The sequence below is a fragment of the Epinephelus fuscoguttatus genome, linkage group LG22, assembly GCF_011397635.1.
Source record: "Epinephelus fuscoguttatus linkage group LG22, E.fuscoguttatus.final_Chr_v1".
NCBI lineage: Eukaryota > Metazoa > Chordata > Actinopteri > Perciformes > Serranidae > Epinephelus > Epinephelus fuscoguttatus.
The window spans coordinates 31,158,708-31,172,881 of record NC_064773.1 but is presented as its reverse complement, the minus strand read 5'-3'; the positions used below and the strand labels follow the sequence as shown (position 1 = coordinate 31,172,881).

General features: G+C 38.8%; 1 protein-coding gene across 1 annotated transcript in view; it reads left to right on the top strand.

The window, feature by feature from the left end:
• The window catches only part of large1 (LARGE xylosyl- and glucuronyltransferase 1), a 157,869-nt gene that overhangs the window by 121,872 nt on the left and 21,823 nt on the right, over nucleotides 1-14,174 (top strand). The window contains exons 9-10 of the mRNA XM_049566449.1: nucleotides 6,687-6,812; nucleotides 11,292-11,447. Of these exons, the coding sequence (XP_049422406.1) occupies nucleotides 6,687-6,812; nucleotides 11,292-11,447 (282 nt within the window). The remainder of the gene's footprint in view (nucleotides 1-6,686; nucleotides 6,813-11,291; nucleotides 11,448-14,174) is intronic.

The window sequence follows — 14,174 nt, the reverse complement described above, 5'->3', positions numbered from 1 at the left end:
AATATAAATATAACCTTGGCATTATTCAAAATATACAGAAATGGTTGTGCAAACTGAAATAATAGCAGAACCTATATGATATGTCATATTAACACAGACATTTTTACCAAATATAAATATGTCCTTACACATAAACATAACACATTTTTTCTTACTCAAATTAAAATGTGTAAAAAACAAAAATTTAACAATATGTTTATTAGAAATTTTCTTTATACATAGAACAAATGGGTGCCTCGTCAACCAAAACACACACACTGAGGCACACACAGACACAAAACCCAAACAAATAACTACTCAGACATAAAGCCATATTAAGTACATACATAAAACTACTAAACATTTGTTAAAACTAGACATTTATTTCATTATCTTCACAAAAAAATAAGCACAAAGTGACCATATTGTGAGGTTTTTTATCATGGAGTACTCATTCTTCCTCCTTATCATCTGATAGGTCCATACATTTCACATAAGCTAAGGTTCCCAAACCTTTTCAGAGATACCCTGTTTCCCTTTTCGTGTTATTCTTTCTAAAGGAAGAGTTATTAGCATTTGTGTTACACAGTATTCAACACTGGGTCTGTTAGACCTTTTTTCAAAACATTGCATTCAGTCCTGTGGCATACAAGAGACACATATCAGTCATCATTTGTTCACTTTTGACATACTGAACATTCTTAATAATTAAAAGTTCAGTCATCTTTGAAGAGTGCACTTGCGTTATTATTCTATTATATTATTATTAAAATAGTGGCATAAAGTGGTCTCAAAATTACAATAATATTATTTATCACATTTATTTTTGGAACAAAATATTGTCAACGGTATCCACTGGGTTGCACTCACTTGTCCTCACATAAACTGACAGAGGTAGATGTGTGAAGAATGAAAACAAAAAGACTTTGAGAGACAAATTTAAATCCTACATACTTTCACACCTCCACACAACTGACCAGTTATTTTGTGAAAGTGGCCGTGCTTGTCAGATTGTCAGTGTTTGAAAATCACAAAAACTGTCAAGCTGCAACTCCCAAGAGGTTTTAGATGATGTCCAACAATTGGATAAGGATTATGAAGCATACTGACTGCTTAGCGCTCCCCTCTTCAAATCGACAATATGTGTTGAAGTGAGATCCCTTGAGATTTGTTTTTTCCCAGCTACAGTGCTGTTTGAACATGGTGTGAAGCGATGCAAATTCTCCCCTGTTCTTTTTCAGTGGGAGGAGAGCAATTTGTTTCTTAAAGGGAAACTTAGGTATTATTCAGCCTGGACACTATTTTTCCATGTTTTTGTGTCTAAGTGACAAACGAAGATAACTATTTTTGAAACTGGTCCCGTGCTGAGAGAGAGTGCTACAGGTACAGCTGTGAAACAGGCTGCACTGTTATAACTTGTTTTTGCCACTGACAGGCTCAGATTCCGTGTTACTGTTAACACACGTTAAAGGGTTTTTTTGGGGGAGTTTTTCCTTACAGGCTGTGAGGGTCCAGTGGACAGAGGGATGCTGTATGCTGTAAAGCCCTCTGTGGCAAATTGTGATTTATGATATTGGGCTTTATAAATAAAATTGAATTGAAATTGAATTATGGAAAGGATCCCTACAGAGAAATGGAAGGTTTTTCTTTACCTTTCGCTTGATCCGGTCTGTTTGTTGTGTCTAGGAAAGTCGAGGAGACTCTCTTCACTTTTTGTGAAGTCTCATGCACTTTTTGACACTGGCAAAATCAGCTCAAAATTCAACCATGATATCAAGGTTCAAGGTTATCTTTATTGTCCACTGAGGGTAAATTTGTTTTGTAGCAAGGCTTCACATAAATACAGAGAACAGAATACAAAGTACAACAACACACCATCACAATAAATCAACAGAGCTAGAGCAGGGAAAAGGAAATTCATACCATACCAAGTAGGTTACACATGTGCAAGAGTGTAAGGTGCAAGAGTGCAAGGGAAGTGCAAGGGATACAGCCACAGTGCTATTTGCTATTAACCATTACAATGTCATTTAGGATGACGGAGACAATAAATCTCTTGCTCCTCCTAATGCCCACGCTGAAATGACATCCAGGGGCAAAAGCTTAAACTCATCCAGGGGTGGATGATCCTGGCAGTGCATTATAGCATCAGCCCTTCTATTGACCTGCCTGTTATAAATGTCCAAGAGCTTGACCTGGCTCCTCCCTGAAAACTTACTAGGCCATTTTGACAAGACTTTCAAATCTGTTCTTATTGGAGAGATATAGATTTCCAAACCAAGCTGTAACACAAAAAAATAAAACTGATTCAAAGAAGCATCTGTAAGAGAAAGTCATCGTCTCAGAAGAGATGTAAAGAGTGTTCATTTATCTCTGGAAAAACAATCTGCTGGCCTTTTTGGAGTAAGCGTCAACATGGGGTCAGAAAATCAGTTTTTTATCCAGAACAGACTTCTCCTTGAGCAAGACATGTTTACACACAATAGGAAACACACCTGACCAAGCATAAAGTTGAAGAAAAACATTTTGTTTCTCTGTGGGGTCCTTTCCATAATGTTTTTATAACTCATAATAGAAATCTGTGCATGTCACTGACAAAGAGCAACAAATGAAAAGCTCAGTCAAAAGGTTCCCTCTCAGTTGTAATTGAACTGCCTTTGACAACAACAACAAAAAGAAAGAAAGAAGAAATGGAAAACTACATTCAAAATCAGTGTGGATTTTCACTCACAAGAAATTGGCCTTGGTGTTTGTCTTTTTTTTCCATATCATCTTAATATGTTTCTTGTAGGTACTAAAGTACTGCAACAGGCAAAACATAAATATAGAATTAAATTAAAATATAGAAATATATTATAAATAAAGCCTCAAGCGGCATTTCCGGGGTTCAAGCCCCCACAGACCTTTAAAACTTGAAAGCTGCATAGGATCAAGATCTTTGACAGTTCTTGATGCCTGCATTAATGATTACCAACAGGTTTTACGACAATTGAACAGATGCTCATTCATTAATGTACAAATGACTACTGGGCCTTAAGAAACACTGTTGCTTCATATTGGTTGTTTGCGGAAATATTTTGAGGCGATGCTTTAAAAGCTTACTTTAAAAAATCCACCAAGTTTGGTGATGTTTGAACAAGCTGTCATTTATTTATGGTTAAATTATGCAAAGGCTATTGCACTTGTTTGGAACTGGTGGAGCCCCCTATTGACCGATTTTAAAATAATTTTACACGCATGGTTTAAACATTAGGATTTAACATATCCTTTTATCCATTGTTTTAATTTGTGGCGCACCCTAGTGGTTGATTTTGATAAAACTTTGAGAGTATGATTCAGATACTTAGGTTGACATTTTCTTCAAGATTTGTGATAGTTGGCTCAATGCTTATGGAGTTAGGGCTATTTATGTACTGAGCCACGCCCTCTCTAAAGTTCATTGGTCAGTATCATTGAGAAATCACAATGAGATATCAACAAGCTTTTAATAACTTTTGATAAGCTCAGTTTTATGATGATCCACTGAATATATTGTATAGAATCAGATCTATGGTGAAGGAGGCGATGTCAAAAATGCATTTTCCAAAAAATTAAAAATTTTACTGTGGTCCTTTCATGGCTCCCGTGTGTTTTTCACAGAGCACATTGAGCTGCACTAGTGTGTTAAATTTCAAGTCAATCAGACTTATGATGAAAGGGGTGTGGCCTTTCAAAATTAAATTTTTAGGCTTTAATTATAGCATCCCCATCTGGCCAATTTGCATCATGCTTCTTGAGCAGTATTTGTGCACAACTTCCAATCAATGATAAAAAATTCATGTCTCTACAGTGTACCATCTGATGGGAATTTGCGGAAACATTTTGGAAGAAAAATAGAGAAGAAGTCAAAGCAAAAATAACAGGGTTTCAGCCCTTCAGGCTTGAACCCTTAAAAACACATAAAAAATATGTATAATACAACAGTTTTTAGAGTGAGAAAGCTGTGTCTGCAGGACACGCTAAAGTATTGAACAGGGGCTGTGCAAATGTTCACGTTAGTCAATATGTGCAATGACAAGTATATACGCCTGTCTGCTGCTGGTGGATGTGTTTTGGACTGTTATGTTCTTTTGCAAGGTATCCACAGCAGCTTTAACAAAAACACACAAAACCCTCAACTGCTGTACAAATAGTGTTTGCTTCTGGTTTCATCTGCGAGTGCAACAGACCATTCCATTTATAAATTGTTCATCCCACTCCAGTGTACATGTATCCTGAAGGTCATAAAGAGGCGTTAACTTCAATATATCTCTATCTATCTATATCTAATATGGTAAGGGCAGACACTGAGACCTTGGTGAAGGGTCTCCCCATTATCTCAGAGCTATTCAGAGCTCATTTATATGAGAAGTGCATTTATGAGATTTTAATTAAACCTTCATTAAGTAAAGTCCCACAAGGTGTGCAGTTTGGAGAATGAACGGGGCTTTAGAATCGTTTGAGCATTCCATCTGCCTTCTGCTGTATGAGCTCCTCCAATGGACTGTCAGCCCTCTTTATCGCAGCATTCATTATGTGGCTGTAGAGTTTTATGTCTACCATTAGGAAGCTGGAATCTGTCACTGAGACTTTTGTCCCGTGCACCTGCAAAGATCCAAAGTCAAAAAAGTATCTCTTCATTATCTGTTATTTGCCCTTTCCTCTCTAGCATGAGTTATATAACTAGTTAGAGAGAGAAAGAGAGTCTGCTGTTTTTCAGCTATTTTTTTTAACTGTCTAACACGTCAGGTAGAAACGTAATTGATGTGAGATATATTTCCGTAATTTTCACTTCTTTCTTTTAAAATATTTGGACTAATAAATCATTTCTGCAAAGCATAAATCATTCCAGTCATAACCCAGATAATTAAATAATGACTTTAAGAGAATATCAATAAATGCGTATACAAATAATTACAGCATTTTTTAAAAACGCATTGCTGACAGGAGAAATGGTTGTTGTGCATTCAGTTTGCAGTAAAGGTATTACCACAGTGTGGTTTGACTGATCTAAGGGGCAGTAGAAACAGAGAGTGCATGTTTAAATAAATGTGCAGGTATTTGTCAAACAGTTCAAACATATTCAAGCAAACTGAGGACTATAAACTATGCCGACAGTGAAAGCTGTATGCTCTTATTTATATCTGGACAGTGCGTATATGGGTAAAAACTCACACCAAACCATGACGCAAGGTGAAGATGTAAGTTAAGGAAACAATGCATTCAAAGGAATTACTATGTAGCCCAAATCTCCATTGTCTCTCAGGTGTGTTCAAATTAGAGGCTAATTACGCGTCAGATTCGTGTGTCCCGTCAGTTCTGGCACCCCAGTCTCCTTCTGTACATGCCTTCATCTACCAAGTTAAAAGACTTATGTAATATGCATTACCATCTTCTACAGTCTGCAAAAATGTGTTACCCTGTGTTTTTGGCATCCATGTGCTGCCATCATTTGCTGATTAAACAAGAGCACAATACCATATCAAAAGAATCAGTTAAAAATTGTGATAAAGTATAAAGACATGTTAGACATACACTATGGTAATTTGAGAGTGTTTTTGTTTAAAATGTGGTGTTTTTAATACATTGTTTTATTGTGCTTGTTAAATTGGTCTTTAGTATAAAACATATTTCCATCCGTCTGTCTACCTACCTAAACACACTACCATACCCTTCTCTACCCTACCCTACCCTCTACCAACTATTTATTCTAACTACTCTACCTCCCTATTTATCCTACCATCCTACCCTACCTACCCTCCTTCCCCTTACTACTGTCTATGCAATAACCAGGGCAAGATACAGCATAGCTTTGTTTGGTCATCAAATAAACAATCTACCCTATCCTATCCTGGCACTCTACCTTACCTTTCATCCCTACCCTACCCTCCGTACCCTACCTTATCCTAATGACCTACCTACAATCCATTCAATAACCAGGGTAAGATTTAACACAACTTTGTGTGGTCATCGAATAAACACTCTACCCTCCCACTCTACCCCACTGTACATCAAGCACATCCCTACCCTATCTACCCAACCCTACCTTATCCTAACAACCTACCTACAATCTGTGCAATATCCAGGGTAAGATGTAACACAGCTTTGCTTGGTCATCAAATAAACACTCTGCCCTGGTCTGCCCTACCTCCCTACTTACCCATCACCCATGCAATTACCAGGATAAGATTTAACACAGCTTTGTGTGGTCATCGAATTAACACTCTATCCTCCCCTACCACTCTACCCTACCTTACATCCCTACCCTACCCTACATCCTTACCCTACCCTACTCTACTCTACCCTATCCAATCTACCAGGTTGCAATAACCAGAGTAAGATTTAACACAACTTTGTGTGGTCATTGACTAAATACTCTACCCAACCCTCCTCTACCTTATCCTAGCAACCTACCCACAATCCATGCAATAAGCAGGGTAAAATTTAACACAGCTTTATGTGGTCATAGAATAAACATTCTACCCTACCCTTCCCTTCCCTACATTTATGCAATAACCAGGGTAAGGTTTTAAACAACTTGGTGGTCATCAATTAGACACATTAAATGGCGAAGTGCAGGCTTGTAGATGATGAAACATAAGGCAAAGCATAAGGCTCAGTGTGTGTGTGTGTGTGTGTGTGTGTGTGTGTGTGTGTGTGTGTGTGTGTGTGTGTGTGTGTGTCTGCAGGACATCTTCAACGCTGTGATCAAACAGAACCCATTCCTGGTTCACCAGCTGCCCTGCTTCTGGAATGTCCAGCTGTCTGACCACACCCGCTCCGAGAAGTGCTACAAAGACGTGTCAGACCTCAAGGTGAGACCCTTCTGTCCCTACTATGCTCACACTCAGTCACTTCAGACATGCAAGACCTGACCTGCATTATTCAAGAGTCTCAAGCCAAGCACACACTCAGTGACACACATTTGGTTCTACTCTCGGCAGAGTAAAAGCATTATGGATTTTGTTAACCTTGAAAAAGTGTCATGTCTCTTCAAGGTTTCAGTAGATGTGCAGAGCTGCCCAAGCCTGTTAGCAGTTGATGGTTCAGCATAATGCAGTATACATACAAAATATGTGTGAACATACAGAATGTGGAACTTCAGAGATATTTCTAGTTGGGCTTAGTGCCCTTTCATCAGATAAAATATTTCAGCTGGTTATCCAACAAGGATATGCACCTATGGTAGCACTGATTAGGCTCCCTGAAAGGAAGCCATCTGTAAGATATTTAGTTTGGCCTTATTATACCTCTAGGCTCCAACACCAGTAATGTTCAATAATGCCTGTAGGTGTTTTTTAATGGCAGTTTTTTAATGGCTTTGTCAGTGTCATAGCTCATTTCATATCATTGCTCCAAGCATAAATTAGACTGCTTTTCAAATGAGCGGATATCAAAATATTAACAGCTAAGTGGTTATGGATGGATAATCCTTTATGTTGTCAAATTGCCCAAGCAGACATGACACAGTGAGAGCAAACCAAAAGCCGAATCATGTAATAAATTATTGTTGTAGACACATTTGTGTCTAATGCAGCAAAATGTCTCATGAAGAAAAAAGTAATAATCAGAGGAGGCAATAAACACAAGATGTAGCACTAGATTTCTAGAGTCAGTAGAAGCCAAATAGGAAAGCAGATATGCAGTTGCTTTTTTAGTTTGATTCAGATCTTTTTGGGCTGAGCCAGTTGTCGGATGGCCTGTGGAACACCCACATGATGCTATTTTCTGTCTTTTATTTAAGCCTCTGCGCCAGCAAAGCTGTTGCCAGAGGCATTATGTTTTCAGTTTGTTCATCCATCTGTTCATATTAGGGATGCACCGAAATGAAAATTTGTGGCCGAAGCCGAATATTATTAAACGCTTGGCCGATTACCGAGTACCGAATACCGAATATCATTGTTTAGTTTTTCATTAGTTTTTGCAGATGAACCCCCTCCAGATTAGTGTTGTCATGGTACCAAAATTAGATCCCACTGTACAATACCAATGAAAATATCACGGTTCTGAGTAGTATCACGATACCACAGCGAAAATGAGGCAGATTTGCCTTTTGTCTTTTATGAAAAGATAAATCAATTTTCTGTAATACATCAATGATATTTCAATGGAATAAATTACTTACTGACTTATTCATACTTCAAAAACAGCATCAATAAGTGATGTACTACCCTCCTTCCCTTCATAAGTAAAGAACAGTCCCTAAAGTGCGGTGAGGTTTGTGTGCTGTTACTGCCAGAAAGAGAGAAATGTGAAAGGCTCGTTTCTCCTCTGACACATCACATTCGGCTGGCTCGGCTGTTCAGGTACTTCTGGGCAGTCATGACACCAAGAAGAGGATATTATTGGAGCCGACTTCTCCGTCGCCTGGTAAGCTGATGGCCGCCGTATTTGACAGGAATACATTAACGTTACTGTCTGTGTCTGTGACCCCCGTTCAACCCACAATCGGTGAGATTCGCCTTTTGTTTCTGCTGCTGGTTGAAATCTGTAGGCTGCTCGCACAGCGTGCTGAATGATTTAAGCCTATTTTGCTCGCTCCAAACTATTTTTAGTCGCAAATGCGAGTGCCGTGACGGATGGATCGCCACACTGCCGACATTTTATTCCGCCCGTCACGGCACGCCGTTTGATTGCGTTATCAAAACGCCGCTATTATTCGGCCTTGCTTTTAACTTATTCCACCAAATACCGAATGTGTGTTTTTTTGCAATATTCGGCCGAATATATTCAGTTACCGAATATTCTGTGCATCCCTAGTTCATATGTATGTCCGTACATATGTACGTTTGTCACATTCTCATAAACATGATATCTCAAGAATGCCTTTAGGGAATTTCTTCAATTTTGGCACAAATGTCCACTTGGAGTGAACTGATAAGATTTGGTGTTCAAAGGTCAACGTCACATTGACCTTGGCTGTTTCAATCTTGTGAACGTCATATCTCAAGAACACTTTGAGTGAATTTTTTTAAATTTGGCACAAACTCCCACTTTGAAGCAATGATGAACTTGGATTTTGGTGTTTAAAGGTAAAAGTGACTGTGACTTTGTACCCATCTCATTTTTGTGAAGGGGATATCTCAAGAATACCTTGATGGAATTTCGTCTAATTTGGCACAAAAGTCCATTTTGAGTCAAGGACAAATTGGTTAAATTTTGGTCAAAGGTCAAAGATTAAGGTCATTGTGACCTCATCTGTCGCATTCTCATTAACATCATACCCCAAGAACACCTATAAGGAATTTCTTCAAGTTTGGCACAGACATCTACCTGGACTCAGGGATAAAGTGATCAGAACTTTGTGGTCAAAGGTCAAGATCACTTTGATCTTGCATCTGTCTCATTCTCATGAACGCAATATTTCAAGATGGCCTTGATAGAATTTACTCAAATTTGGCACAAATGTCCATTTGGACTCAAGAATGAGCTGATTAGAATTTGGTGGTTAAAGGGCAAAGGTCAAGGTCACTGTGACCTCACAAAACATGTTTTTAGCCATGACTCAAAAATACATACTGACACTGACAAAAACTTCACATAAATGTCTAATTGGATATAATGATGAAGTGATGGCATTTTGCATCCAAAAGGTCAAAGGTCAGCTTTATCATGACATCATTATAGTCTGCAATAACACTTTTTTGGCCATTACTCACTTTCATAACTCAGGAACAGGACATTTGGTGAGATACTGAATTGGTGACACTAATCTTGAGTGTTCACCTTGACGCTGGGCTGATTGCATAGATCTTCTTTGCTTCACGGGGGAAGATGTGTGGGAAGCATCCATGTTATCACAGACATGAATGCAAACTGTTCTGCAACTTGACAGGTTCGCAGAGGCATATAGCCATGAGGCGGTAATTCTAGTTTCCTGCATGACAATAACTAGATTAGACACAGGATTTGACTCCTATAGAAACTACAAGATGTAATCAAATTAGACTTTGTCCAAAAGTTGGCAGTCTGTTTGTAAAGTGCTCTTTAGACACAAGCTTTTCTGTTATAAAAGCCTTTCCTGTAACAAAAGCTAAACACTTTTGACATGAACCATTTATGTTATTAAAACACAAGACAATTTGCATAATACAGAATTAGCTAAATTTACTGAGGAAAATGTGCATGTGCCTGCATCTGCTGAGAAGCTACAGTTGAAACCTTTGAAAGGAATGTTTTAAATGTGAGTCTGTAGAGCATGAAATTTGATTTTTAAGGGAGTAACAGCTAAAGTTGAAGTACTGAAAGAAGTTGAAGTGCTAGTTAAGTTGTAAGCACTCTCAGTGTAAGCAGTATAAGTATATTGTGTTTTTTTCCCCCCCGTTAAAGGGTTTTTTGGGGGGAGTTTTATCCGCTGTGAGGGTCCAAAGGACAGAGGGATGTTGTATGCTGTAAAGCCCTGTGAGGCAAATTGTGATTTGTGATATTGGGCTTTATAAATAAAATTGATTGATTGATTGATTGATTGAATTGATAAGCGCTGAAAAAAGTAAGTTGAAGTGGAGGCTGAGGTCTAAGCACCATCAATGGAAACACTGTAAGAACCTGAAGCAGTTAAGGTTTAGCACTGTCACTGCAGGTACTGAAAGGAATTTAAGTGGCAGTTGAGGTGTTAACTATCTGTGTAAGCAGTGCAGGACGTTTAAAATTGTAGCTGAGAGGTAACCTTTGTCAGTATAAGTGCTGGAAGATGTTGAAGTAAAGGGTGAGGTACAAGCACAATGGAAATATTGAAATAAGCTGAAATGGCATTAGAGTTGCAGGCAACTAATTTCTAAAAGACACTGATGTGGTGTAAGCACTAATAGGATAAGTGAAGGTGGTGCTGAACGTTATGCTGAAAATTTGGGAATTGGTCAAAATTCCTAGGTATTACGGATGTTTGTGGTTCAGAGTGTCCATGAATTTGAATCCTTAATTTCTTAAAATAAGTTGCTGTAGGAAACTTTATTTCTGTTTTTTTTAACTACTGCTCATGTCCTTCTTTGATGTATGAAGATATTTTGAAGTGAATTTTAGGATTATCATTTCTGAAAGAAATAGTGAGCCACTTGTTACATACAGTGGCTATAAGGCTTTTCTTCAAAGCAGCAGTGGAGATATGGGGAAAAGACTTTGAGCTAGAACGACAGTTGCTCAAATCCAAGCACGACCAGGATGTTTATGATTTGGTTAATTTGGTTTATGATTTGGTTAATTTGGTCAATTGATCTGAGCTTGACAACAAAAACAGTAATGATAATAATAATATTAAACTGATAACCTTTGTCATTTTCTTTGGTTCTTCTGGCTAGGTGATCCACTGGAATTCTCCCAAGAAGCTGCGAGTGAAGAACAAGCATGTGGAGTTTTTTCGGAATCTCTATCTGACTTTCCTGGAGTACGATGGCAATCTGCTGCGGCGAGAGCTGTTTGGCTGTCCCAGCGAGGCTGACCACAACAGTGAGAACGTAGGTGGAACTGCCTCTGTATGATTGGTTGTGGTGGGAATTTAGTGCCAAAGATATTAAGTGTGATGGTAAACTAGTGGATAAACTTTGGGTTGTAGAAGTTTCTATCTACAATTTTTTTTTTTTTTTTACAGTTTTCTAGCCTGTTGTGACCTTTTGCCCCTTTGGGAAAATGTTTAAATCAGTGTAGAATGGAAGTGTTTGAAATGTTCCTTATTTTTATCATTTCCAAAGTTGCCAGTGGGCAAAATGTTACCTCAGTCCCCAGCAGGAAGATTGTGTCTGTCTTTAACACTCACACTACTATCTGTTTGAAAGAATGTTTTTTGCTGTACTGAATCGCACCAGACCCTGACTCCTACAGGGGGATAGGAACCAAAGTGTGACTTCTGTGTACAATGAAACCCTTACACAAAGCATTTTACCTTGTGAAAATGTTAGCTCCTGGCTCCATACACCTTCCTATGGGATACCCTAGTTTGGGGAATATAGATATGGCTTTAATCCATTTTTTTCCCTGATAAAAGAATACGTTAACACTCTGCAACTGCACTGCAGTTGTTGTGCACTGTTTGTGTGTGTGGATTGTTTGTCCAGTTAGATAGGAGCTGCCCTTGTTTCTGAGGAGAGAGCTGTCTTGTACCGCCTCTTAAAATGACATTTGTCCTAAACAAAAGCCAACTGACTCTTGCCATATAAATAGAATTGTTGCTTTATGTGCTGCTGATTGATATATGGCATTTTAAAAACTCTACCATTCTTTTTATAGTAGCTTGTAAGGAACTAAACAAACAACTCTAATATTAAGCTGTGGGTACAGGAGGTAATGTAGACTCCACACTGTGAGACACAGACCGTACATGCTCCAAACCCATGTCTCTCTGATGGGGCTTCCTCTGTCAGCTGGAGTATGATGCTTCATTTCCATCTTGGTGGGAGGAACATGTTGAAGGGAGGAGTTAATGAGGTGAACTATGGACCCTGTTGATCCACTCTGTCCATCAAACTCTGCCTGAGGGACTAAGGACACAATTAAATAGAGGAACAACACACACAATCTCTGTGTGATCACGGTAACACGTTCCACAGGATACTTAATCTCACCAAGGCATGACGAGCTGAAAACACTGCAATGTTTTAGTAAAATACCAATGGCATTTCGTGGCACTATCCCATTTAAAAATGCAGGGATGCCTTGGTAAAAAAAAACAACCATTTTCCATGGTACTATTCTACCTGGAAATGCAATGTCTTGGTAATTCCTTTTCGGTGTTCTTGGGATACGATGTAAATGAGAATGCGACAGATAAGATCACAGTGACCTTGATCTATGACCTTTGACCAAATTCTAACCAATGCGTTCTCTTTTCATGGAACTATCCCAGCTGGAAATGAAGCCATGGCTCAGTTAAAAAACAACCCTTTGAGGCATTATCCAAACTGGAAATGCAGCAGCGTGTCAGTGAAAAAAACAGCCTCTTGTCATTGCACTATCCTGGCTGGATATGCAGCCATGTCTCAGTAAAAAGACAACTGCTTTTCTTGGCACTGTCCCATCTATAAATGCAGCCATGTCACAGTAAAAAAAAAACAAAAAAAAAAAAAAAAAACCTTTGTGGTATTATCCCAGTTGGAAATGAAGCAGTGTCTCAGTGAAACTGCTTTTCATGGCACTATCCTGGCTTGAAATAAAGTGATGTCTTGCTTAAAAAAATGCTTTTCATAACAATCATCTGGCAGGAAATGCAGCAGTGTCTACACAAAAAGAAAAAAATGCTTTTCATGGCACCCTCCCGGGTGGAAATGAAGCCATGTCTCAGTATAAAAAATAAAATCCTTTGTGGCATCATCCCTGCTAGAAAGGCAGCAGTGTCTCAGTAAAAAGACAACCGCTTTTCGTGGCACTATCCTACCTGGAAACACATCGTCTTGGTTAAAAAAAAAAAAAAAAAAAAAAAAGCAGCTTTTCATGGCGCTATCCCAGCTGGAAATGCAGCCATGTCACAGTAAAAAGAGAACTATGCTTTGTGGTATTATCCATACTGGAAGTGAAGCAGTGTCTTAGTAAAAAAAAAAATCCTGGCTGGAAATGCAGTGATGTCTTGGTTCAAAAACATTCCTTTGCGTTATCCTGGCAGCAGCGTCTCGGAAGAAACAACAGCTTTTGTGGCACTATCCCCAGTTGAAACACCGCACCTGTGTTTGGTGGCTCAGAAGCTGCTGGAACACAGCCATCGCTAAAAAAAAAATGGTTTTGTTGTTTTTTGGTCTGGAACAGTGGTCTGCAGCTTGGCAGGCATCTTGTCTACACGTTAGACCATCCTTTATCCCCTTCACCTACTGATCACAAAGTCAGCTCATATACTGTGACACGTTAGAAAAGTTGATATGATATGTATGTACAATTTTACAAAAGTATTGGTGGGTTGTGGAAATGCAATGCCAACATTTTCTTCTGGTGACTAGGCTGAAAAAACACAAAAAATCTAGCCCATTCAGAACAGGTGGAATCACTTTGACTGTAGACGTGGTTGCACCACAACCACAAGCTTACAGAGGTTTTGACACATCCCGTGAGTGCCCAGCATACTGTATAAACTCTCTGTTGGTGTTTTATCACTTGGGCAGTTGATTCTTCACACCTCCTCAGCTTCTGACCTACTGAAGGTCACCATTGTCCGGAGTTGGGTTTTTATGGACCAGCCAATATGGGCCGTAGAATTATTT